Source organism: Salmo trutta, chromosome 18 (genome assembly GCF_901001165.1).
Source record: "Salmo trutta chromosome 18, fSalTru1.1, whole genome shotgun sequence".
Classification (NCBI taxonomy): Eukaryota; Metazoa; Chordata; class Actinopteri; order Salmoniformes; family Salmonidae; genus Salmo; species Salmo trutta.
The window spans coordinates 13,510,694-13,536,294 of NC_042974.1; the positions used below are offsets into that span (position 1 = coordinate 13,510,694).

The 25,601-nt window shown below is 42.5% G+C and overlaps 2 protein-coding genes across 5 annotated transcripts in view; both read left to right on the forward strand.

Annotated features, from left to right (window-relative positions):
• Positions 1-1,610: 1,610 nt before the first annotated feature.
• LOC115152864 (protein phosphatase 1G-like) lies at positions 1,611-8,064 on the forward strand. 2 transcript variants are annotated; one of them, XM_029697750.1, is made up of 11 exons: positions 1,611-1,711; positions 2,090-2,232; positions 3,492-3,561; positions 3,698-3,783; positions 4,743-4,872; positions 5,052-5,485; positions 5,803-5,910; positions 6,144-6,378; positions 6,531-6,660; positions 6,784-6,883; positions 7,000-8,064. In XM_029697750.1, the coding sequence occupies exons 2-11, from the start codon at positions 2,122-2,124 to the stop codon at positions 7,186-7,188; spliced, it is 1,593 nt and encodes a 530-aa protein (XP_029553610.1). In that variant the 5' UTR covers positions 1,611-1,711; positions 2,090-2,121; the 3' UTR covers positions 7,189-8,064. The 2 variants fall into 2 exon arrangements, with proteins under 2 accessions (XP_029553610.1, XP_029553611.1); XM_029697751.1 differs by lacking the exon at positions 1,611-1,711 and adding an exon at positions 1,728-1,900.
• A 10,588-nt stretch (positions 8,065-18,652) lies between these two features.
• The window catches only part of LOC115152865 (rho GTPase-activating protein 27), a 42,114-nt gene continuing 35,165 nt past the window's right edge, over positions 18,653-25,601 (forward strand). Inside the window, exons 1-3 of one of the 3 annotated variants that reach the window (XM_029697752.1) lie at positions 18,653-18,941; positions 21,278-21,471; positions 21,677-22,490. In XM_029697752.1, the coding sequence (XP_029553612.1) occupies positions 21,392-21,471; positions 21,677-22,490 (894 nt within the window). In that variant the 5' untranslated portion in view covers positions 18,653-18,941; positions 21,278-21,391. Of the gene's footprint in view, positions 18,942-21,277; positions 21,472-21,676; positions 22,491-24,839; positions 24,949-25,601 lie in introns of those variants that run through there. The other 2 variants (XM_029697753.1, XM_029697755.1) reach the window with 2 other exon arrangements.

Consider the following 25,601-nt stretch of genomic DNA (forward strand, 5'->3'; position numbering starts at 1 on the left):
TTCCCCTCCCGTGTCACTTAAATACACAGAAGATCTCCACTAAACATAGAAACGCATGGTTTATCCCTCTCTATTTGACCACTGATAACTTCAGAACAAAGTTGACTACAGATACAACATTGCCAATGTCTTTACAATTCATACAAACAAGCCACATATAAAAAAAAGTTTAAAATGAAAATCGAGAAGACTGCATTAAAATATAAACAGTACCCTAGGCTATATAGCCTATTTCAATCATATTGAAATACATGTCATGATCAATCAATTGACTTATATTTTGCTAAATGTAGGCTCTATCTGAAACTTGTCTCAATATATTTCATGACATGTAGCCTAACGTGCGCAATGATGTGCCAAATTAGTGATTTTGTGCATTTTCATTGGATAAGCTTCATAATAAGCAGCCTCAGTATTTGCAGCCATAGGTGGTAATAGCTCTCTAGGTCTCGTCAGTATTGTGAAATAATTATAATGTTAAGGTAAGATTTGAATGGAGAAAGCTGATCAGAGAGCCTTTATTTCGATCCTATCAGTAGCCCTATCGACACATGCTCCAACTAGCACTTAGCGAACATTCTTTTTGTGTGGTGTTTTGGGAAATGCATGTTAGGCCTACATCTTCAGCGGTTGTAGGAAAGATACATCGTTAACACTCGTGAGCCTAAGTTCCATGCCATCGAGAAACCGGGCCCTGATCTGTTCCATCAGCTTTATTAATTAATATGGCGTATAGTCTACTTCCGCTACACTACTTTGATATGCATTGTGGAGATAAAGAAGTTAGCAGGCCTATACACAATGGCCATTGAAAAATAGGTGGGTATACAACGTATACCTGCGTAAACCCTCCACTACCCCACTGATTGCGTATTAAGCCTCTCTTTCATGTCTACTGATTAAATAACTTTATGTTAAAAGGAAAAGATACGAGGAAAGGAAATAGCAGGGGTGGAAAAATACCCAATTGTCATACTTGAGTAAAAGTAAAGATACCTTCATAGAAAATGACTCATGTAAAAGTGGAAGTCTAAAAGTATTTGGTTTTAAATATACTAAATGTAATTGCTAAAATATACTTAAGTATCAAAAGTACAAGTATAAATCATTTCAAATTCTTTATATTAAGAAAAGCAGATGGCCACATTTTCTAGTTTTTATTTATTTACTGATAGCCAGGGACACACTCCAACACTCAGACATCATTTACAAATGAAGCATGTGTTTAGTGAGTCCACCAGAACAGAGGCAGTAGGAATGACCTGGGATGTTCTCTTGATAAGTGTGAATTAGACAATTTTCCTGTCCTGTTTATCATTTAAAATGCAACGAGTAGTTTTGGGTGTCAGGGAAAATGTATGGAGTAAAATTACCATCATTTTGTTAAGGAATTTAGTGAAGTAAAAGTAAAAGTTGTCAAAAATATAAATGACAAAGTAAAGTGCAGATACCCCAAAAACCTACTTTAAAGTATTTTTACGTAAGTACTTTACACCACTGGGAAATAGGGATCTACTCCAACGTTTGTTGGCCACGCTAGAATCGGTGGCTATGGCGACACCACATGGACGTCTTTGTTCATTGCAGTTAAAGTTTTGGCGCACTTTCTGAACGGACCCTTTCTGAACGCCCCTGCTCACAAATAGGCATGCGTATTTCTCGTTCATCACGGCGTTTCCGCTTCCTTTATGTCTCCTGTTCTTTTTGAGAGGTATGTTTATAGCTAGCTAGCTATGTTGTTAACGTTTGCAGTTACACGTGCTGGTATTTTCCGGTACAATGTTCCAATTGTGACTCACTTTTAGGCCAGAACTGTTTTAATAGCATTTATAATCTTCCTGTTGATGGTGTTTGAAGTTTCCCATTTGGCTTCTCTTTAAAGGAAATGGCTCGTTTGCGAGTAAGAACTGTAGCTAGCTATGCTCGTTTGTTAGCCTAGCCAACGTTAGCTATCAATAATATTAAGGAAGCCCTTTGCGACAATTGCAGTGTTTATACTCCACTGCATGATTGGAACATCTGTGTAATTTAACTGATGACCTTGTTTTTGTCCTGCTAACGTTAAATCGGATTTTCCAACACCAACTAGATTGAAACCCACTGTTTGTTGGTAGCTACATCATGGGAGCTTACTTGTCGCAACCCAACACAGTGAAGTCCTCTTCCAATGGTGGAAACCAAAAGATGAGCTTCGGCTTTGCAGCCATGCAAGGCTGGCGTGTCTCTATGGAGGTAAGATTATCTAAAAACATTGCTTGTTGGATTGGATTCAGCAGTAATTCTTTGCCAATGCTGTCTAGTTACCACCTAGCTAGAATGCGAATGACATGATTTGGTTTAGACGACAATAAAAATCTTTATCTAACTGGCTGTAAGGGATAGGTAGTCCTTATATAACTTTATAAAGTTTGGCATCTTAAGTAACTAGCTATATGATTCCAGCCATTAATGTGTCATAGTGTTAACTTAGTTGAGGCTTAAATATTAATGTCAACGTTGTTGTGCAGGAAGACTGTTTGTAGCTAACGTTAGCAGGGTAGCTAAATTGTTAGCTAGCTACAAAGCTAACTAGCTAGCTATGTAGCTAACTTTCCTGCATGTACTGATATGGAGATTCCACGCAAAATGTGATATTTTTTTTTATGTTCCCCTTTAAAGCCACGTCAGTAAGATGTGCATACCATTAAGACTGTGCCAGCAAATGCATCCCATTACATTTTCACATTCAAATGGCACTAGTCTGATTTAGTGATTTATATAATCTGGTGGAAGGCTCATCATTTGTTTATTTTACCAGTTAAGTTGACTGACACATTCTCATTTACAGCATCTACTTGGGGAATAGTTACCAGAGAGAGGTAGGGGGATGATTGAGTCAATTGGAAGCTGGTGATGATGATGATTAGGTACAGTGGTTGGAAAAGTACCCAACTGTCAAACTTCAGTAAAAGTAAAGATACTTTTGTTATTTTCTATTAATCTAAGTCACCCAGTAAAATTCTACTTGAGTAAAAGTATTTAGTTTAAATATACTTAAGTATCAAAAGTAAAAGTGTAAATAATTTCAAATTGCTTATATTAAGCAAACCAGATGGCACCATTTTGTATTTACAGAAAGGGGCTGAAAGCCAGGGGCACACCCCAACATCATTTACAACCAAAGCATGTGTGTTTAGTGAGTCCGCCAGATCAGAGGCAGTAGGGATGACCAGTGATGTTCGGTTGATAAGTGTGTGAATTTGACTGTTTTCCAGTCCTGCTAAGCATTCAAAATGTAACAAGTACTTTTGGGTGTCAGAGAATTTATGAAGTAAAAAGTTTATTTTCTTTAGGAATGTAGTAAAGTAAAAGTAACCCCCAAAAACTAATTCAGTACTACTTTAAAGTATTTTTTTTACTTAAGTACTTTACACCTCTGATTCGGTGTGATGAGGATCAGATTGGGAATTTGGCATTCCATGAGAGTAAAATGTTTTTGTTTCTTGCAACAGGATGCTCACAACTGCATTCTAGAACTGGATGATGAAACAGCCATGTTTTCTGTGTATGATGGACATGGAGGTACTGTGTATTCTTACTATCCCTAAGATAAACCATTTTGAGCATACCTTGGACTTGTTTTTGTTAATACCGTAGACTGTTAAGCTAGTTACTTTAATTTAAGTAATCAAGACTTAAAATGCTTTTGCCTTCACAGGTGAGGAAGTTGCATTGTACTGTTCCAAGTACCTACCTGATATCATTAAAGAACAAAAGGCTTACAAAGATGGCAAACTGCAAAAGGTGAGTGGAAGAATGCATTTGGACAATTTAGCCTTCATTTAACTAGGCAAATCAGTTAAGAACAAATTCTTATTTACAATGATGGCCTATTGGGGAACAGTGGATTAACTGCCTTGTTCAGGGGCAGAAGGACAGATTTTTACTTTGTCAGCTCGGGATTTGATCCAGCAACGTTTCAGTTACTGGCCCAAAGGTCTAACCACTAGGCTACCTTCTGTTGGATATGTAAGAATTAAGTATTCCTACCATTAAATAATGTATTTTGGGCACCCTTAAAGCTACAATGTAACTTTTTGGGTGACATGACCAAAATAATTTTACTTTAGTTTGTTTAGTAAATATTTTCTTAACTCTATTTCTTAAACTGCATTGTTGGTTAAGGGCTTGTAAATAAGCATTTCACGGTAAGGTCTATTATACCTGTTGTATTCGGCGTGTGTAACAAACACAATTTTATTTGAAAGATGCGTAGAAATGTGTTTTATAGATATAATTTACATTATTTAGCAGACGCTCTTATCCAGAGCGACTTACAAATTGGGGCAGAAAGGGGCCTTATGATATGTCAGTCATTGAAAGCAAGTCGACGAGGTGTATGTTCTATATGCGCTATTTCTATGCTTCCCGTAAAGTTTTGTTATTGCGTATTTTGTCCATCAGCTGTAAATAAACTAGATTTTTGGTTATGGAAAATATATTTCACAGCGGTTTAGATGGTACAATGATTTTCTACACAATGGGTACAATGATTTTCTACACAATGGCTGCTTGTGTTGTCACAAACTATTACAATTTAAGCAACTAGGAAATGGTGGAGTGATTCCTACAATATTGCATCTTTAAACGATATTAGAAGTGAGTACCTACCAACTTTGGTTGTAGATCTTGTGCTCTTTGTCAAACTCCTCCATAGGAGCATACATTGTCTTACTGGGTGGATGCATGCCGATGTGTTTCAGGCTTTGGAGGATGCATTTCTGGCAATTGATAGCAGGGTGACCACAGAGGAAGTGATCAAAGAGCTTGTTCAGATAGCTGGCCGCCCACAAGAGGAAGCACCAAATGAAAAAGTTGCTGAAGAAGATGATTGTGAGTAGACTCCAGCAACTGCCCAAGATCTAGTAAAATTATTGGTCACATACGTGTTTAGCGGGTGTAGCAAAATGCTTCATATGTAGTTAAAGACATTGCTGTGGCTGGAATCATAAACCATTATTCAAAACAAATCATTTGTAATTCAAACCCATGTGTTCCTTTCCCTCTGTTAGTGGACAATGAGGAGGCAGAGCTTTTGCATGAGGAGGCCACCTTGACCATTGAAGAGCTGCTCGTTCGCTACGGACAGAACCGCAATGCACTCAAACACAAGAAGCTCTGTCCGGAGGGCAACAAAGAGTCTGGGGAAGGTGAACCACATTCCTATGGGGAGAAGGGCATCAATGGAGAAGTGGAGGGTGAGATGGACAGCAATGGGAAGGCCAAGGCTGGTGGTGGTGCAGGATTCTCCAAGCTGCGGGCCTGCAGGACAGCAGGAGGGGACAGCTCTTCAGCGACAGGAGCAGCAGGGTCCTGTGAAGGAGAGAAGGACACCGGGCCTTCCTGCTCTTCCTCAGCGGCTCCGGCTCCTGGAGACACCAGCTCCAAGTTCTTTGAGGATAGTGACGAGTCGGGGGAAGAGGAAGATGAGGGAAGTGAAGAGGAGGTGAGGTGGAAGATCAAGCCTTCAGGAATTACTGTAACTCTGGCCAACCCTCTACCTGAAGAGCTACTGGGTGTGTAGGCTTTTGCCAACAGTTCTTACTCACCTGGTTAAGATAATCATGGTCCTGGTGAGCAGCTATTGTCTGAGATTCTGGTTGGAGAAAATGTCTGCAGAAGGACTGCTCTCCAGGGGGAGGGTTGGCCACCTCTGCTGGATCAGATTACCCCCACTGGATTTGAACAATTAAACAGTCTAAGCTTTTTATACTTTTTTGAAAGAATTGTATGTGGGTTAATGATGTAATTATGCTTCTACAGGATGGCAGTGAGGAAGGTGAAAGCAGTGATGATGAAGAGGAAGACACTGAAGAGGGAGAGGATGAGGAGGAAGAGATGTGCTACCCTGGAATGGATGGGAAAGAAGAGGTAGAATACACAGCTTAATTTAGATCCTGCCATAACCCTAAAGGAAACCTAAACCTGAATGGAGAGCCTGAGTAGCCCTGATTGTTGTAATGGGGCTATTCATGTCTATCTGGAGTAGTGGTCACTTTTTGTCTCACTAAATGCAACATTTTATCCTGCCTTTGTGTTTTGACCTGGATTAAACTGAAGGCGGCTATTCTCCGATAAGAGCTTTGTGTCTCTACCCCTCCTAGCCTGGCTCAGACAGTGGCACTACAGCGGTGGTGGCTCTGATCAGAGGGAAACAGCTGATTGTGGCAAACGCCGGGGACTCCCGCTGTGTGGTGTCTGAGAAGGGCAAGGCCATAGACATGTCCTACGACCACAAGCCAGAGGATGAGCTGGAGCTGGCCAGGATAAAGAATGCTGGGGGAAAGGTCACCATGGACGGCCGCGTCAACGGAGGACTCAACCTCTCCAGGGCCATCGGTAAATGGATCCTCCTCCTGCATATCCTAGCCCTGGCATTGGTGTTTCGATTGAAGTATCAGGCATAGTTTCCAGTAAAGAATGGCCTTGCTGTTGAAGAACGGGCATCAGACTGAAAGGACATAACTGAATGGCCTTTGTTGTGTTTTCAGGCGATCACTTTTACAAACGAAACAAGGCCCTTGGCCCAGAGGAGCAGATGATCTCCTCAATGCCTGACGTCAAAGTGCTCACCCTCAACCCGGAGCATGACTTCATGGTCATTGCATGCGACGGAATCTGGTACAGCTTGTTTGATAGTAGCATTTTATAGTACTGTTTTCTCTTAAATTAGGCCGTACTTCAATAATCAATTTGTGAAATGGAACCACCTCTGAATTCCTCCTTAATGAGTGTCATCCACAGGAACGTCATGAGCAGTCAGGATGTTGTGGACTTTGTCAGTCAGAAAATAAAGCCTGATGCCAGTGGCGTTGCCAGGCCTCTGTCCTCCATAGTTGAAGAGGTAAGAGAGATGGCTTTTTTTTATTTATTTTTTTACTCGATCCATCAATCCCCTGTACGCATAACATTTTTCATTCTTTAACAATGAACTATGAACTTTTTATTTGGTCTCCGTAGCTACTTGACCATTGCCTTGCACCTGATACGTCTGGAGATGGTACAGGCTGTGACAACATGACCTGCATCATCATCACGTTTGGCGCTCACCCTGGCAACAGCATGGCCGACATCACCAATAAGAGGAAGCCTAAAGAGATTATCCCAGAGAAGAACGGGAATGACAGCAAGAAGTCAAAAAGCGAATAGAACTGCCAATAAGTAGAATAGCTCCAGTCCTTTTCACAAGCCAGGACTTTTTCTCTGGAAACTTTTAAAGACAGTGGTCTCTGGAATAGGATGAGTTTTAGTTAATGATACAAGATACAAGAATAAATGGAAAACAGAAAAACATTTTCTTGGTGTGTAATTGATTTTGCTTATCTGCCCCATTGGAAACGTGACTCCTAGTGTACTGTTTGTCACCACGCCCTTTTATGTATATACTTGTTAATTGAATAAATGCATTTTCTTTAATTATGGATCAATGTGACATTTGGTGCATACTTCTGACACCATTGTAATTACAAATACATTTTAAATGTGATGAGTGACATCTTGTCTACTTTACCAGGACAATCCCTGTTTGCATTGGGCACATGTCCCCTGACAGAACACTTGAGAAACTACTCAACAGTTAAATAGATTTAAACACAAAATGATTCAATTCATGTAACATTTTATACTAGCTGTATTTTTAATGAATACATTTTACATTCCTTGCACTCACTGATTCCCAGAACTTAACCAACCTGCTGAGTTAAGGCCACTTGCTATTTAAATGTCTATCATACCTTGGTTTGCACATCCTACCTTGGTTTCTCTAACTATGCCTTGAATTTTGCATTACTCGATTTATGGTCCAGGTTTAGCAAATGCTTTTATTAGTGAATAAACTATTCAAGGAACAGAAGCTCCTCACTTAATCTGTTTGTATGCTGGACTAAAAGGACCACTCAGTTAAAGGGATACTAAAATATATTTTAGTACATTTATTACCTTCAGAGAACATTGTGAGTTGCACATGAAAAATTACATGAATATTTTTTTCTTCTCCCTAAATCAATAAAGTTGACAAACCTGTAATTTTGTTTCTATGTAATGGATATGGCAAGGTTGCACAATCATGTAGCAAAGCACTAAAGCATCATGCCAATAGTTTCCGAACTAAAAAATAAATGGTTTGGAACTAGCCTGTTTATGCGATCATTCTATGCTGTCAAGGAGTGGAATGAAAGCACAAACTGACTGGTACACTGGCTAGTTGGAACTACTGTTCCCAAAATACTAGTGAGATTAGTTTATTTTACTTGGTGAACAAAGTTTTGTTTGGTATCCAAAAGCAAATGGAATTTCCATACCATTCAAACTTTCCTCATCTTAGATTTTCAAGATATGCAACAGATAAAATCCGATACAAAGATGTCATCATAGGTATACATTAACCAGATACCCTTTACCATTATCTACTCCTAAATCTTCTCATCTGTGTACTATTGTAAAGTGGTTGTTCCACTGGATATAAGGTGAATGCACCAATTTGTAAGTCGCTCTGGATAAGAGCGTCTGCTAAATGATGTAAATGTAAAAATCTGGCTATGGTAAAGTTAATAGTATAAACAAATGGAATGTTCCTTAAACATGTTGGGCCTAGGTGTTTTCTTCTACCACATAGGTGTTCTGATGAACATCCCCAACCAGCTGTTGTGCGAATCAGCCATCTGAAACAATATCTATATAAAACACAATCTGAATGTAACATAGCCAGTAGACTGTGGTACACCTCTTAGTGCTCGATTCAAGTAAACCCTTATCCTGTATGCAGTAACAGAAAATAATTTCTTTTAAATCTGAAAATCACACTGCCCGTATTTGTCATCAGCAATGGTTACCTGCATTCTTTTATGAATACATCTCAACTGTTGGTTCATCAACTATTTCCCATCAAAAAATAAAGAATAATTGAGCCGACATGGATTTGCATGTATGATAGTACTGTAATTCAATTATAATGGATTCTTATGATGTACCTGATCAATTTTCTCATGGCATCTTAATTTAATCTGAGGAAACAGTTCTTCAAGTCTTACTATCTGAAATACACACATATATCTATACATACACATTCTTGTTCACATACTTTAATTGATCAGTGTCATGGCAATAGTCCGTGGTTTTGGAATGACTGAGAATAAGCATATACACCACCCAACATTAATCACACATTCTAACAATATATATAGTATATACAGTGCATTCGGAAAGTATTCAGACTCCCTGACTTTTTCCACATTTTGTTACGTTACAGCCTTATTCTAAAATGGATTAAATAAAAAATTCCCCCTCAACAATCAACACATAATGACAAAGCAAAAACATACTTTTAGAAATTTTTGTAAATGTATTAAACATTAAAAACTCAAATATCACATTTACATAAGTATTCAGACCCTTTAGTCAGTACTATCTTGAAGCACCTTAGGCAGCGTTTACAGCCTTGAGTCTTGAGTATGACGCTACAAGCTTGGCGCACCTGTATTTGGGGAGTTTCTCCCATTCTTCTCTGTAGATCCTCTCAAGCTCTGTCAGGTTGGATGGGGAGCATCGCTGCACAGCTATTTTCAGGTCTCTCCAGAGATGTTTGATCGGGTTCAAGTCTGGGCTCTGGCTGGGCCACTCAAGTACATTCAGAGACTTGTACAGACGCCCCTCCCTCATTGTCTTGGCTGTGTGCTTAGGGTCGTTGTCCTGTTGGAAGGTGAACCTTCGCCCCAGTCTGAGGTCCTGAGTGCTCTGGAGCAGGTTTTCATCAAGGATCTCTGTACTTTGCTCCAAAGATCTTTCCCTCGATTCGGACTAATCTCCCAGTTCCTGCTGCTGAAAAACATCCCCTCAGCATGATGCTACCACCACCATGCTTCACCGTAGATATGGTATTGGCCAGGTGATGAGCAGTGCCTGGTTTCATCCAGATGTGATGCTTAGCATTCAGGCCAAAGAGTTCAATCTGGGTTTCTTCAGACCAGAGAATCTTGTTTTTCATGGTCTGAGAGTCCTTTTGGCAAACCTCAAGCTGTTTGTCGTGCCTTTTACTGAGGAGTGTCTTCCGTCTGACCACTCAACTATAAAGGCCTGATTGGTGGAGTGCTGCAGAGAAGGTTGTCCTTCTGGAAGGTTCTCCCATCTCCACAGATCAAATCAAATCAAATTTATTTATATAGCCCTTCGTATATCAGCTGAAATCTCAAAGTGCTGTACAGAAACCCAGCCTAAAACCCCAAACAGCAAGCAATGCATGTGAAAGAGGCACGGTGGCTAGGAAAAACTCCCTAGAAAGGCCAAAAACCTAGGAAGAAACCTAGAGAGGAACCAGGCTATGAGGGGTGGCCAGTCCTCTTCTGGCTGTGCCGGGTGGATATTATAACAGAACATGGTCAAGTTGTTAAAATGTTCATAAATGACCAGCATGGTCAAATAATAATAATCATTGTAGTTGTCGAGGGTGCAACAAGCACGTCCGATGAACAGGTCAGGGTTCCGTAGCCGCAGGCAGAACAGTTGAAACTGGAGCAGCAGCATGGCCAGGTGGACTGGGGACAGCAAGGAGTCATCATGCCAGGTAGTCCCGAGGCATGGTCCTAGGGCTCAGGTCCTCCGAGAGAAAGAAAGAAAGAGAGAAAGAGAGAATTAGAGAGAGCATATTTAAATTCACACAGGACACCGGATAAGACAAGAGAATACTCCAGATGAAACAGACTGACCCTAGCCCCCCGGCACATAAACTACTGCAGCATAAATACTGGAGGCTGAGACAGGAGGGATCAGAAGACACTGTGGCCCCATCCGATGATACCCCCGGACAGGGCCAAACAGGAAGGATATAACCCCACCCACTTTGCCAAAGCACAGCCCCCACACCACTAGAGGGATGTCTACAACCACCAACTTACCGTCCGAAGACAAGGCCGAGTATAGCCCACAAAAATCTCCGCCATGGCATAACCCAAGGGGGGGCGCCAACCCAGACAGGAAGACCACGTCAGTGACTCAACCCACTCAAGTGACGCACCCCTCCCATGGACGCATGGAAGAACACCAGTAAGTCAGTGACTCAGCCCCTGTAATAGGGTTAGAGGCAGAGAATCCCAGTGGAAAGAGGGGAACCGGCAAGGCAGAGACAGCAAGGGCGGTTCGTTGCTCCAGCCTTTCCGTTCACCTTCACACTCCTGGGCCAGACTACACTTAATCATAGGACCTACTGAAGAGATAAGTCTTCAGTAAAGACTTAAAGGTTGAGACTGAGTCTGCGTCTCTCACATGGGTAGGCAGACTATTCCATAAAAATGGAGCTCTATAGGAGAAAGCCCTACCTCCAGCCGTTTGCTTAGAAATTCTAGGGACAATTAGGAGGCCTGCGTCTTGTGACCGTAGCGTACGTATAGGTATGTACGGCAGGACCAAATCGGAAAGATAGGTAGGAGCAAGCCTATGTAATGCTTTGTAGGTTAGCAGTAAAACCTTGAAATCAGCCCTTGCCTTAACAGGAAGCCAGTGTAGGGAGGCTAGCACTGGAGTAATATGATCAAATTTTTTGGTTCTAGTCAGGATTCTAGCAGCCGTATTTAGCACTAACTGAAGTTTGTTTAGTGCTTTATCCGGGTAGCCGGAAAGTAGAGCATTGCAGTAGTCCAGCCTAGAAGTAACAAAAGCATGGATTAATTTTTCTGCGTCATTTTTGGACAGAAAGTTTCTGATTTTTGCAATGTTACGTAGATGGAAAAAAGCTGTCCTTGAAACAGTCTTGATATGTTCTTCAAAAGAGAGATCAGGGTCCAGAGTAACACCGAGGTCCTTCACAGTTTTATTTGAGACGACTGTACAACCATCCAGATTAATTGTCAGATTGAACAGAAGATCTCTTTGTTTCTTGGGACCTAGAACAAGCATCTCTGTTTTGTCCGAGTTTAAAAGTAGAAAGTTTGCAGCCATCCACTTCCTTATGTCTGAAACACAGGCTTCTAGCGAGGGCAATTTTGGAGCTTCACCATGTTTCATTGAAATGTACAGCTGTGTGTCGTCCGCATGAAATTTAACATTATGTTTTCGAATGACATCCCCAAGAGGTAAAATATATAGTGAAAACAATAGTGGTCCTAAAACGGAACCTTGAGGAACACCGAAATTTACAATTGATTTGTCAGAGGACAAACCATTCACAGAGACAAACTGATATCTTTCCGACAGATAAGATCTAAACCAGGCCAGAACTTGTCCATGTAGACCAATTTGGGTTTCCAATCTCTCCAAAAGAATGTGGTGATCGATGGTATCAAAAGCGGCACTAAGATCTAGGAGCACGAGGACAGATGCAGAGCCTCGGTCTGACGTCATTAAAAGGTCATTTACCACCTTCACAAGTGCAGTCTCAGTGCTATGATGGGGTCTAAAACCAGACTGAAGCGTTTCGTATACATTGTTTGTCTTCAGGAAGGCAGTGAGTTGCTGTGCAACAGCTTTTTCAAAAAAATTTGAGAGGAATGGAAGATTCGATATAGGCCGATAGTTTTTTATAATTTCTGGGTCAAGATTCGGCTTTTTCAAGAGAGGCTTTATTACTGCCACTTTTAGTGAGCTTGGTACACATCCGGTGGATAGAGAGCCGTTTATTATGTTCAACATAGGAGGGCCAAGCACAGGAAGCAGCTCTTTCAGTAGTTTAGTTGGAATAGGGTCCAGTATGCAGCTTGAGGGTTTGGAGGCCATGATTATTTTCATCATTGTGTCAAGAGATATAGTACTAAAACACTTTAGTATCTCCCTTGATCCTAGGTCCTGGCAGAGTTGTGCAGACTCAGGACAATGGAGCTTTGGAGGAATACCCAGATTTAAAGAGGAGTCCGTAATTTGCTTTCTAATGATCATGATCTTTTCCTCAAAGAAGTTCATAAATGTATTACTGCTGAAGTGAAAGCCATCCTCCATTTGCGAATGCTGCTTTTTAGTTAGCTTTGCGACAGTATCAAAAAGAAATTTCGGATTGTTCTTATTTTCCTCAATTAAGTTGGAAAAATAGGATGATCGAGCAGCAGTGAGTGCTCTTCGATACTGCACGGTACTGTCTTTCCAAGCTAGTCGGAAGACTTCCAGTTTGGTGTGGCGCCATTTCCGTTCCAATTTTCTGGAAGCTTGCTTCAGAGCTCGTGTATTTTCTGTATACCAGGGAGCTAGTTTCTTATGACAGATGTTTTTAATTTTTAGGGGTGCAACTGCATCTAGGGTATTGCGCAAGGTTAAATTGAGTTCCTCGGTTAGGTGGTTAACTGATTTTTGTCCTCTGACGTCCTTGGGTAGGCAGAGGGAGTCTGGAAGGGCATCAAGGAATCTTTGGGTTGTCTGAGAATTTATAGCACGACTTTTAATGCTCCTTGGTTGGGGTCTGAGCAGATTATTTGTTGCAATTGTAAACGCGATAAAATGGTGGTCCGATAATCCAGGATTATGAGGAAAAACATTTAGGTCCACAACATTTATTCCATGGGACAAAACTAGGTCCAGAGTATGACTGTGGCTGTGAGTAGGTCCAGAGACATGTTGGACAAAACCCACTGAGTCGATGATGGCTCCGAAAGCCTTTTGGAGTGGGTCTGTGGACTTTTCCATGTGAATGTTAAAGTCACCAAAAATTAGAATATTATCTGCTATGACTACAAGATCCGATAGGAATTCAGGGAACTCGGTGAGGAACACTGCATATGGCCCAGGAGGCCTGTAAACAGTAGCTATAAAAAGTGAGTGAGTAGGCTGCATAGATTTCATGACTAGAAGCTCAAAAGACGAAAACGTCATTGTTTTTTTTTTTGTAAATTGAAATTTGCTATCGTAGATGTTAGCAACACCTCCGCCTTTGCTGGATGCACGGGGGGTATGGTCACTAGTGTAACCAGGGGGTGAGGCCTCATTTAACACAGTAAATTCATCAGGCTTAAGCCATGTTTCAGTCAGGCCAATCACATCAAGATTATGATCAGTGATTAGTTCATTGACTATAACTGCCTTGGAAGTGAGGGATCTAACATTAAGTAACCCAATTTTGAGATGTGAAGTATCACAATCTCTTTCAATAATGGCAGGAATGGAGGAGGTCTTTATACTAGTGAGATTACTAAAGCGAACACCGCCATTTTTAATTTTGCCCAACCTAGGTCGAGGCACAGACACGGTCTCAATGGGAAAAGCTGAGCTGACTACACTGACTGTGCTAATGGCAGACTCCACTAAGCTGGCAGGTTGGCTAACAGCCTGCTGCCTGGCCTGCACCCTATTTCATTCTGGAGTTAGAGGAGTTAGAGCCCTGTCTATGTTCGTAGATAAGATGAGAGCACCCCTCCAGCTAGGATGGAGTCCGTCACTCCTCAACAGGCCAGGCTTGGTCCTGTTTGTGGGTGAGTCCCAGAAAGAGGGCCAGTTATCTACAAATTCTATCTTTTGGGAGGGGCAGAACACAGTTTTCATCCAGCGATTGAGTTGTGAGACTCTGCTGTAGAGCTCATCACTCCCCCTAACTGGGAGGGGGCCAGAGACAATTAATCGATGCCGACACATCTTTCTAGCTGATTTACACGCTGAAGCTATGTTGCGCTTGGTGACCTCTGACTGTTTCATCCTAACATCGTTGGTGCCGACGTGGATAACAATATCTCTATAGTCTCTACACTCGCCAGTTTTAGCTTTAGCCAGCACCGTCTTTAGATTAGCCTTAACGTCGGTAGCCCTGCCCCCTGGTAAACAGTGTATGATCGCTGGATGATTCGTTTTAAGTCTAATACTGCGGGTAATGGAGTCGCCAATGACTAGGGTTTTCAATTTGTCAGAGCTAATGGTGGGAGCCGTCGGCGTCTCAGACCCCACAGCGGGAGGAGTAGAGACCAGAGAAGTCTCGGCCTCCGACTCCGACTCACTTAATGGGGAGAACCGGTTGAAAGTTTCTGTCGGCTGAATAAGCGACACCGGTTGAGCATTCCTACAGCGTTTCCCTCCAGAAGCCATGAGAAAGTTGTCCGGCTGCAGGGACCGTGCGAGGGGGTTTATACTAACGTTACTATCTGTACTTACTGGTGGCACAGACGCTGTTTCATCCTTTCCTACACTGAAATTACCCTTGCCTAGCAATTGCGTCTGAAGCTGGGCTTGCAGCACAGCTATCCTTGCCGTAAGGCGATCGTTCTCCTGTATATTATAAGTACAACGACTGCAATTAGAAGGCATCATGTTAATGTTACTTAGCTTCGGCTGTTTGAAGTCCTGACGAACCATGTCCAGATAAAACCTCCGGGGTAAGAAAGTTGAATGAAAAAAGTTGAGTGAGGGTAAAAAGTAAAAATATACGGTAATGAAAAAGTAAAAACCGTTGGGTAGCAAAGTAAGATCGGCAACAAAAACGCACAGCAGCGTAAACAAGTCTGCAAGTTGTGACCGGAAACAGATGAACTCTAGACCTCTGTCAGAGTGACCATCAGGTTCTTGGATACCTCCCTGACCAAGGCCCTTCTCTCCCGATTGCTCAGTTTGGCCGGGGGGCCAGCTCTAGGAAGAGTCTTGGTGGTTCCAAACTTGTTTCATTTAAGAATGATGGACACCACTGTGTTCTTGGGGACCTTCAATGCTGCAGAAATGTTTTGGTACCCTTCCCCAGATCTGAGCCTCGACACAATCATGTCTCAGAGCTCCACAGACAATTCCTTCAACCTCAAGGCTTGGTTTTTGCTCTGACATGCACTGTCAACTGTGGGACCTTATATAGACATGTGTGTGCCTTTCCAAATCATGTCCAATCAGTTGAATTTACCACAGGTGGACTCCAATCAAGTTGTAGAAACATCTCAAGGATGATCAATGGGAACAGGATGCACCTGAGCTCAATATCCAGTCTCATAGCAAAGGTTCTGAATACTTATCTAAATAAGGTATTTCTGTTTTTTATTTGTAATACATTTTCAAAAATGTCAAAAAATCTGTTTTCACTTTGTCATTATGGGGTGTTGTGTGTTGATTGATGAGGATTTATTATTATTTATATATTTTTTGGTGTAATTTTTACCCCTCTTTTCTCCCCATTTTCGTGATAATGATCTTGTCTCATCGCTGAAACTCCCCAACAGTCTCGGGAGATGTGAAGGTTGAGTCATGCGTCCTCCGAAATGACACTGCCTGGCCTGTAGTGACAGCTCGAACGCCAGGCTGTAGTGACGGCGCAACACTGCGATGCAGTGCCTTAGTCCGCTGCGCCACTCGGAAGGCAGATTTTTTTCATTTATTTAATCAATTTTAGAATAAGGCTGTAACTAAATGGAAAACAAAGTGAAGGGGTCTGAATACTTTCCGAATGCACTGTGTGTGTGTGTGTGTGTGTGTGTGTGTGTGTGTGTGTGTGTGTGTGTGTGTGTGTGTGTGTGTGTGTGTGTGTGTGTGTGTGTGCTATCCTTAACGAGGCATGTGGTACACAACATTACGAGCTAGCATGACTGGCTAATATCTTGGCTAGCAGGCTAGAAGCAGCATGACTCACATGGAAGAGGAATAACTTTATAAACCTTATGAATATGCCTTAAAAACACCCAACTTAAACCCCATGACATGTTGGAGAGTACATATATTTATATGCACACACTAAACACAGGTCAAATAAAAGAAACATGAGGAATAGTCCAGTGAGTCCGTTCTTATTTGACCTCGATCTCACTCTGACGGCAGGAGCTGGGTTGAGTGAGGTGCGCGGGGAATGGCCAACTATGGCCAATACAAGTGGTGTGACTTGCAGGTACACTAATAAGATATAAGGGGTGTTGGGCAATTACAACAAACTAATGGTTCAGGGCTGCTGAAACTCCTCAATAAGAGCTGGCCTTTTTGACATGCTCTCCCGTTTGTGTCTGGATGGCACAATGAGCCAGAAGAGGCGGGCTCAGGTCATCTAGGAGATACAGAGCGACGCACCCGGCAGCCCACTGATCATGCTGTTGTCACTTAAAGTCGGAGGGGTGGGGGTAAACCTCACTGCCACCTCACGCGTCTTTCTCATGGGCCCAGTGAGTGTGTGTACCATGCAGTAACAGACATACACACTCTGAGATGTGTGTACCATGCAGTAACAGACATACACACTCTGAGATGTGTGTACCATGCAGTAACAGACATACACACTCTGAGATGTGTGTACCATGCAGTAACAGACATACACACTCTGAGATGTGTGTACCATGCAGTAACAGACATACACACTCTGAGATGTGTGTACCATGCAGTAACAGACACTCTGAGATGTGTGTGTGTGTGTGTGTGTGTGTGTGTGTGTGTGTGTGTGTGTGTGTGTGTGTGTGTGTGTGTGTGTGTGTGTGTGTGTGTGTGTGTGTGTGTGTGTGTGTGTGTGCGTGTGTGTGTACCAGGTTTGGAACCCAGCAGCAGAGGACCAGTGTGTGGACCCCTGCCACCGCCAGAAGAAAGAGTTGTCATCACTAAGGTCAGAGGTTACAGGGCTGGGGGTTGTGGGTAATGTAGTCACTAAAGTACATCGTTTTGGTGTGTAGTCTATACTGAAGGACAGAGCGGCAGGAACGCAGGAATAAAGTTTCTGTGACAAACCAGATATACATTGGTCTTGTTTCTTTAAATATGATGTCTTAAATTCCCCACAGAGGGAAATTCAGGGATCAAACCTCTGTCACCTCCTCTAGGCCAGTGTCTCCAGTCTTCCCAACAGCACACATTTTTGTTGTTGCCCCTGACAAGCTCACCTGATTCAACTGGGGTGGCAGGTAGCCTAGTGGTTAGAGTGTTGGACCAGTAACCAAAAGGTTGCAAGATTGAATCCCCGAGCTGACAAGGTAAAAAACTGTCGCTCTGCACCTGAACAAGGCAGTTAACCCACTGTTCCTAGGCCGTCATTGTAAATAAGAATTTGTTCTTAACTGACTTGCCTAGTTAAATAAAGGTAAAATAAAAAAACTCAAGAGCTTGATGATTATTTGACAAGTTGAATCAGGTGTGCCTGTCCGGGACTACAAAACCAACAACGTGTGCTGTTGGGAAACACTCCTATAGAGAATGGGCGAGGCATGGCTTTACTGTACAATTTACTAACTTGCTTTATTTTAGAGACCAGAGGAAAATCTTATGAGGCTAAACGAATGTGATTCCTAACAAAACCAAGATCAGAAATAATCTTGATACCAGTGTTTGCTTCCCCTTTTTGGCCAACTGCCATGAAATGCTAAACCAGCAGAAATTCACACTGGCATGTAGGCTAGAGGGTATTTATTGACAACACATATTGACAATTACTGCATCCCAAACAGTACCTTATTCCCTATATAGTGCATTACTTTTGACCAGGGCCCATAGGAGACGCACACATATTTGTTTGTAATTTATCAATTTCACATGGCTGTTAGCCTATAACCAGAGAATATTCCCCACTGTAGTTCTAAAGGGAAGTAACGGTCAGTTTGGTCACAGAATCCTAGGAAACCAGATGATGTTTCATGAGGGACTGAATAGAACTATATATTGAGTCACTCCCATTTTTCATAGCTCTGTGTGTGTGTTCCTGTCCCCCAGTCTCCATTCTCTCAGTGTTGTTCCTATACACAGTCAGTAGAACAGGAAATGATACAGAGGCAGTCAGGCAAGTTGAAACCTGTGCACGCACACACACACACAGCCCCGTGGTAGACAACTAGGCGTTTATAACCGACACTACAGGAGCTCAAAACATACTTGGACAAGTGAACGGTAATGTGATGGAAAATAGATGCTGAAAGAGAAAGATTTACCAGGTGTAATATATGATGGGAATTAATGCAAATGGTAGATTTATTAAACTCACTCTACCATCTGGGATCCACTGAACATTCAGAGAGTAGAGGACAGAGTTGGTACAAGTCTTCTGGCTGTACGCCCACCTCCAGGTATGAATACCTACTGTATTGTCAAGCCTTGAATTACATTGGTTTTATTGTAAAAGTTTGATGTACTGTTAGTGTGCATTATTATTGTAACATGAGATTCCCTTTGAACAACACTTCTGCTAGACCCCCTTAGTATGGATTACATCATGCTTAACTTCTGCTAGACCCCCTTAGTATGGATTACATCATGCTTAACTTCTGCTAGACCCCCTTAGTATGGATTACATCATGCTTAACTTCTGCTAGACCCCCTTAGTATGGATTACATCATGCTTAACTTCTGCTAGACCCCCTTAGTATGGATTACATCATGCTTAACTTCTGCTAGACCCCCTTAGTGTGGATTACATCATGCTTAACTTCTGCTAGACCTCCTTAGTATGGATTACATCATGCTTAACTTCTGCTAGTCCCCTTTAGTGTGGATTAAATCATGTTTAATGTATTCTAGTCCCCCTTAGTGGTGATGAAATCATGTTTAACTCATGCTAGGCCCCCTTAGTGTGGATTCAATCATGTTTAACTCATGCTAGGCCCCCTTAGTGTGGATTAAATAATGTTTAACTTCTGCTAGGCCCCTTTAGTGGGGATTAAATCATGTTAGATTTTTGCTAGTCCACCTTAGTGGGGATTAAATCATGTTTACTTTCTGCTAGTCCCCCTTAGTGGGGATTTAATCATGTTTAACTTCTGCTAGTCCCCCTTAGTGTGGATTAAATCATGTTTAACTTCTGCTAGACCCCCTTGGTGGGGATTAAATCATGTTTATCTTCTGCTAGGCCCCCTTAGTTGGGATTAAATCATGTTTATCTTCTGCTAGGCCCCCTTAGTGTGGATTAAATCATGTTTAATTTATTCTAGTCCCCCTTAGTGGGGATGAAATCATGTTTCACTTCTGCTAGTCCCCTTTAGTGTGGATTAAATCATGTTTAACTTCTGCTAGGCCCCCTTAGTGTGGATTAAATCATGTTTAATTTATTCTAGTCCCCCTTAGTTGGGATGAAATCATGTTTAATTTCTGCTAGTCCCCCTTTAGTGTGGATTAAATCATGTTTAATTTCTGCAAATCCCCCTTTAGTGTGGATTAAATCATGTTTATCTTCTGCTAGTCCCCCTTAGTGGGGATTAAATCATGTTTAACTTCTGTTTTACATGCACTGTTTTTTATTTGACCTTTATTTAACTAGGCAAGTCAGTTAAGAACAAATTCTTATTTTCAATGACGGCTTAGGAACAGTGGGCTAACTGCCTTGTTCAGGGGCAGAACGACAGATTTTAACCTTGTCAGCTCGGGGATTCAATCTTGCAACCTTTCGGATACTAGTCCAACGCTCTAACCACTAGGCTACCTGCCACCCCTATCTGACTCTTGATAATGTAGGGTTGGATTGTTACTGTAGGCTATATCAAGTTCAAGACTTTCAAAAAGTTACCCTTCCTCAAAGAAAATATTTTAAATGCACTCTTACTAGAACAATTGAACTAAGTATTATGTCAGTTGACAACAAAATAACAACTCATGTTGACATAGATCAGACGGTCCACTCTGAATGGGTTAGTATGGAGAGGGAATAGACTTAGCAGGGTTATTGGTCCTGGTTATTGGTCCTGGTTGTCAATGATGTCACTGCTGAAATTAGAAGAAGGAATTGAGTCCTTTGTTTTTGGAAGTTCTCCCTGTGTTTCTGGAGGCCTTATATGGCAAACTGAAATTGCAGCTTGACAATGGCGTGAGCTGTGCATCGTCAACCCAGGTTGGTGCTGGGCTACAGGCTTCCTGTTCTGTGAGCTCTGTGTTGTGAGTCTATAGAGCTCTTTACGTTTTGGGTTAGGACATTCTGAACTGCAGTGACTGCTGGCAGCAACTTCCTGTAGCACTATTTTTATGGACAGCGATGGGAGACAACCTTAACTGATGTCTGCCTGCCCATTGTTCAGGTTAAAATCATGAAACAGAAACAGCAATACTGGTCACTCTGCATTCTTTATGACGATAATCTGTAAGGCAGAAGTGGATCATGTTGATTGAGGACAACTGTGACGTTAGTAACTGAGTACTCCCACCTCAGAGATCCTATTAAAATACATGTATGTAATTCAATGACTCCGATAATGTTGAGGTTTCCAAATGTCTATTACTGTATGGCCGGAGTCCTGTCTAAGTTTACTGGATCGGAATTTGTTTTCATCTTGTTTTTAATGCGTGTATGTCCCAAATGCCCACCATATTCTCTATGTGCCCTGGTTAAAAAGTAGTGCACTATAAAGGGAATAGGGTGCCGTTTGAGACGCACAATATATGCCCATTTTAAATGTACTGTTTTGAATGTTTCCAGCTCCAAGATGAACTCTTTTGAAATGTGACTATCTGCATTTCAACACAGAGGCTCCAGCCAGCATAGCGGCTAACTAGGCCTAACAACCGTAACTGTAGGCCTAACTACAGTAACATGGCGATGGTGCAGGTGGAGTTTGAGTATGAGTACACAGCCAAGGACGGGGCTCTGGTCTCCATCAAGCCCAACGAGAGGTAATTGAATTGAAAATCTTTATTGTCCAGAAAATATTTCACAAAATGGAAATTAGTCTTTAGTTAAAAAAGTAAAATTACAAAGGAACAGATCAGACAACATGATATAGATGATAGATCTTAACAATACATGCACAGTACACGTGTCATTGCACAGCCCAAACACATTCTTCATGTTGCCTCTCTGGGCCTCTAATGTTCACAGGTACATCCTGGTCTCCAGGACCAACGACTACTGGTGGCACGTCCGGAAGGACCAGAGGACCAAACCCTTCTACATCCCTGTCAAGTATGTGAGGGAGCTCTCTGTGAAGACCCAGGGCCCACTGGACCTCACAAATTCTGGGACTCAGAGTCGCACATTCTTGCAGTCAACGACTGACAGAGAGCCACTGAACATGTCTAACAAAGGTCAACGGTCAGGCACTGTGACGAAGGTCCGCATGTCCACGGATCACTCTGCGAGAGCCACCACTCACAGGATGTCCACGTTCGGGGTCTCACAAGACATTGATGATATCAAGCATTATGAGCACATGAAGACCATGGTGGGACTGCAGACCTCCAATAATGAGACTAGAGATATCCCGCAACATGATCTGAAGAGGCGAAGTTTAGCTCCAGGTTTCTCATTCACCTCAGCCTCAGACGCTCAAGGTCTTGGTGATATGCTGCAGCACTGTTCCCTAAAGCTCCATGTTTCACCTGAGCCCACAAGCAGACTTCCCCAGCTGCAGTCAAGCCCTCCTACACTTATCAAGGATCAAGATAAACAGCAGATCTCAGATGGCCGGATAACGAAAACACTGCCAGGGGATCCTAGTGGGCTATCTCATTTATCTCAGGACTCAGATATCTATGAGACTATATCAGATACCCAGCACTCAGAGTTGACAGACTTTGTGGGAACAGAACTGGCTGAATCTTTGGGTTCAACTGAAACATCAGCAGAACAACAGCAGAGCCTGGATCGAACTTCTGGTCCGATTGACGTTACAGCCCCTTCCCCTACAGCTCAGGTAAGATTAAGGTTCACTGTAGACATTCATAACATCCTACATACATTTATAATATGCAAGTATTTTATTTGACTTTATAATGATTGACATGAAGCCATTTGTAAAGGATGTGAGTTGGATGGGAACGTCAGAGAAAATAATTGGTATTACTAACTTCTGACATCAGAGGGTGCTGTTCAGTCATGGTAGAACTGGCATCCAGACAAGCTTTCAAGGTCTGCTGGATAAGCACAGAAGTAATCAAGCCTTGCAATGCTCTGTCAATGCTTTTTTTCTCAGCTTTTTGAAGTAATGATTACTGAGGTTGGGAATCACTATGTTCACTATTTGGTTTGTTCATTGTCGTTACCCTGTTGTTTATCTTAAGAAAAGGAGAGATTTTATCCAAGATTCACAGAGGAATTATTATTATACTCTGGGAAATACTCAATGTTTGCATCCCCAATGGCACCCTATTCCTTATACACTGCTCAAAAAAATAAAGGGAACACTTAAACAACACAATGTAACTCCAAGTCAATCACACTTCTGTGAAATCAAACTGTCCACTTAGGAAGCAACACTGATTGACAATAAATTTCACATGCTGTTGTGCAAATGGAATAGACAACAGGTGGAAATTATAGGCAATAAGCAAGACACCCCCAATAAAGGAGTGGTTCAGCAGGTGGTGACCACAGACCAGTTCTCAGTTCCGATGCTTCCTGGCTGATGTTTTGGTCACTTTTGAATGCTGGCAGTGTTTTCACTCTAGTGGTAGCATGAGACGGAGTCTACAACCCACACAAGTGGCTCAGGTAGTCCAGCTCATCCAGGATGGCACATCAATGCGAGCTGTGGCAAGAAGGTTTGCTGTGTCTGTCAGCGTAGTGTCCAGAGCATGGAGGCGCTACCAGGAGACAGGCCAGTACATCAGGAGATGTGGAGGAGGCCGTAGGAGGGCAACAACCCAGCAGCAGGACCGCTACCTCCGCCTTTGTGCAAGGAGGAGCAGGAGGAGCACTGCCAGAGCCCTGCAAAATGACCTCCAGCAGGCCACAAATGTGCATGTGTCTGCTCAAACGGTCAGAAACAGACTCCATGAGGGTGGTATGAGGGCCCGACGTCCACAGGTGGGGGTTGTGCTTACAGCCCAACACCGTGCAGGACGTTTGGCATTTGCCAGAGAACACCAAGATTGGCTAATTCGCCACTGGCGCTCTGTGCTCTTCACAGATGAAAGCAGGTTCACACTGAGCACATGTGACAGACGTGACAGAGTCTGGAGACGCCGTGGAGAACGTTCTGCTGCCTGCAACATCCTCCAGCATGACCGGTTTGGCGGTGGGTCAGTCATGGTGTGGGGTGGCATTTCTTTGGGGGGCCGCACAGCCCTCCATGTGCTCGCCAGAGGTAGCCTGACTGCCATTAGGTACCGAGATGAGATCCTCAGACCCCTTGTGAGACCATATGCTGGTGCGGTTGGCCCTGGGTTCCTCCTAATGCAAGACAATGCTAGACCTCATGTGGCTGGAGTGTGTCAGCAGTTCCTGCAAGAGGAAGGCATTGATGCTATGGACTGGCTCGCCCGTTCCCCAGACCTGAATCCAATTGAGCACATCTGGGACATCATGTCTCGCTCCATCCACCAACGCCACATTGCACCACAGACTGTCCAGGAGTTGGCGGATGCTTTAGTCCAGGTCTGGGAGGAGATCCCTCAGGAGACCATCCGCCACCTCATCAGGAGCATGCCCAGGCGTTGTAGGGAGGTCATACAGGCACGTGGAGGCCACACACACTACTGAGCCTCATTTTGACTTGTTTTAAGGACATTACATCAAAGTTGGATCAGCCTGTAGTGTGGTTTTCCACTTTAATTTTGAGTGTGACTCCAAATCCAGACCTCCATGGGTTGATAAATTGGATTTCCATTGATTATTTTTGTGTGATTTTGTTGTCAGCACATTCAACTATGTAAAGAAAAAAGTATTTAATAAGATTATTTCTTTCATTCAGATCTAGGATGTGTTGTTTAAGTGTTCCCTTTATTTTTTTGAGCAGTGTATATCAGGGGTACTTAACTCTTACCAGAGGTCCAGAGCCTGCTGGTGTTCTGTTCTACCTGATAACTAATTGCATGCACCTGGTGTCCCAGGTCTAAATCAGTCACTGATTAGAGGGGAACAATGAAAAAAACGTAGTGGAACTGGCTTCGAGGTCCAGAGTTGAGTTTGAGGGCCTTATACAGTGCACTACTTTTAACCAGGGCCTCTGGTCAAAAGTAGTGCCCTTTATAAGGAATAGGGTGCCATTTGGGATGCACATTTAATCACAAACACAGATGAGAACTAGGCATATGACTTATTCTGTCAGATTTTCCAAAAGTTAATCTGGTCAACAGGACCAGGGATCCAAAAACATGACTCAAACGATGCTTTCAGTAAGTGAGCCTTGTGATCTGCATTAAAGATACATGGTGAGTTTATGGATAACAGAATGCAGTGAGTTTGATTGAAGGTTGTAAATGTAAATGTCTTGTACAGACATGTACAAGTTATCCATGAAAGGGTAAAATCCATGCTAATGTATGGAAAGATTCCTAACATAGCATAGCAGATACTAGCTGTAGTAGTCTCCATGTGTTATTCTGTGGCAGCTCATATACACAAGCCCTTTTGCTTTTGTGTGCCAGTCCACTGCCCCTAGAATGCAACTGTAGGGTCCGGACGGTCCGGTCCAGCTGATTCAAGTGCTCGATCTGGTCCGTTCGGTACAACTGTCTGGAATACGATACGCAGGACACAATCACTGTTAGGTGTATGGACCTATGCAATTTGATTGGAACATTTGAGTTTCTGAGATTTCCCAAAAGTGGAATCCTCTTTCTACCTTTTCTTTCCTCTTCTTTTTACTTTCGTGAATGTGGGTGGGGAAACCACAGAACAGGTTCGAAACCGGTTAGTTCGGTTGATTCGAATGCATACCTACTGTAACCGGAAAGGAAAGAGTTAATCAGAAAATTAGGCTACCAACAAACCACTCCCAAACGACTGGTTGTAGCTTCCAGCTGCTACCTGTTGACGAGAATTATACCGCCGTAAAAAATATTAACATTTTGCAAACGCAAAT

Excerpts from the sequence above, each read along its gene's own strand:
- LOC115152864 (XM_029697750.1), top strand. The coding sequence starts at position 2,122 with ATGGGAGCTTACTTGTCGCAACCCAACACAGTGAAGTCCTCTTCCAAT. Across the intron at positions 3,562-3,697 it reads TGTGTATGATGGACATGGAG|GTGAGGAAGTTGCATTGTAC; the intron begins GTACTGTGTATT and ends TTGCCTTCACAG. Across the intron at positions 4,873-5,051 it reads AGTTGCTGAAGAAGATGATT|TGGACAATGAGGAGGCAGAG; the intron begins GTGAGTAGACTC and ends TCCCTCTGTTAG.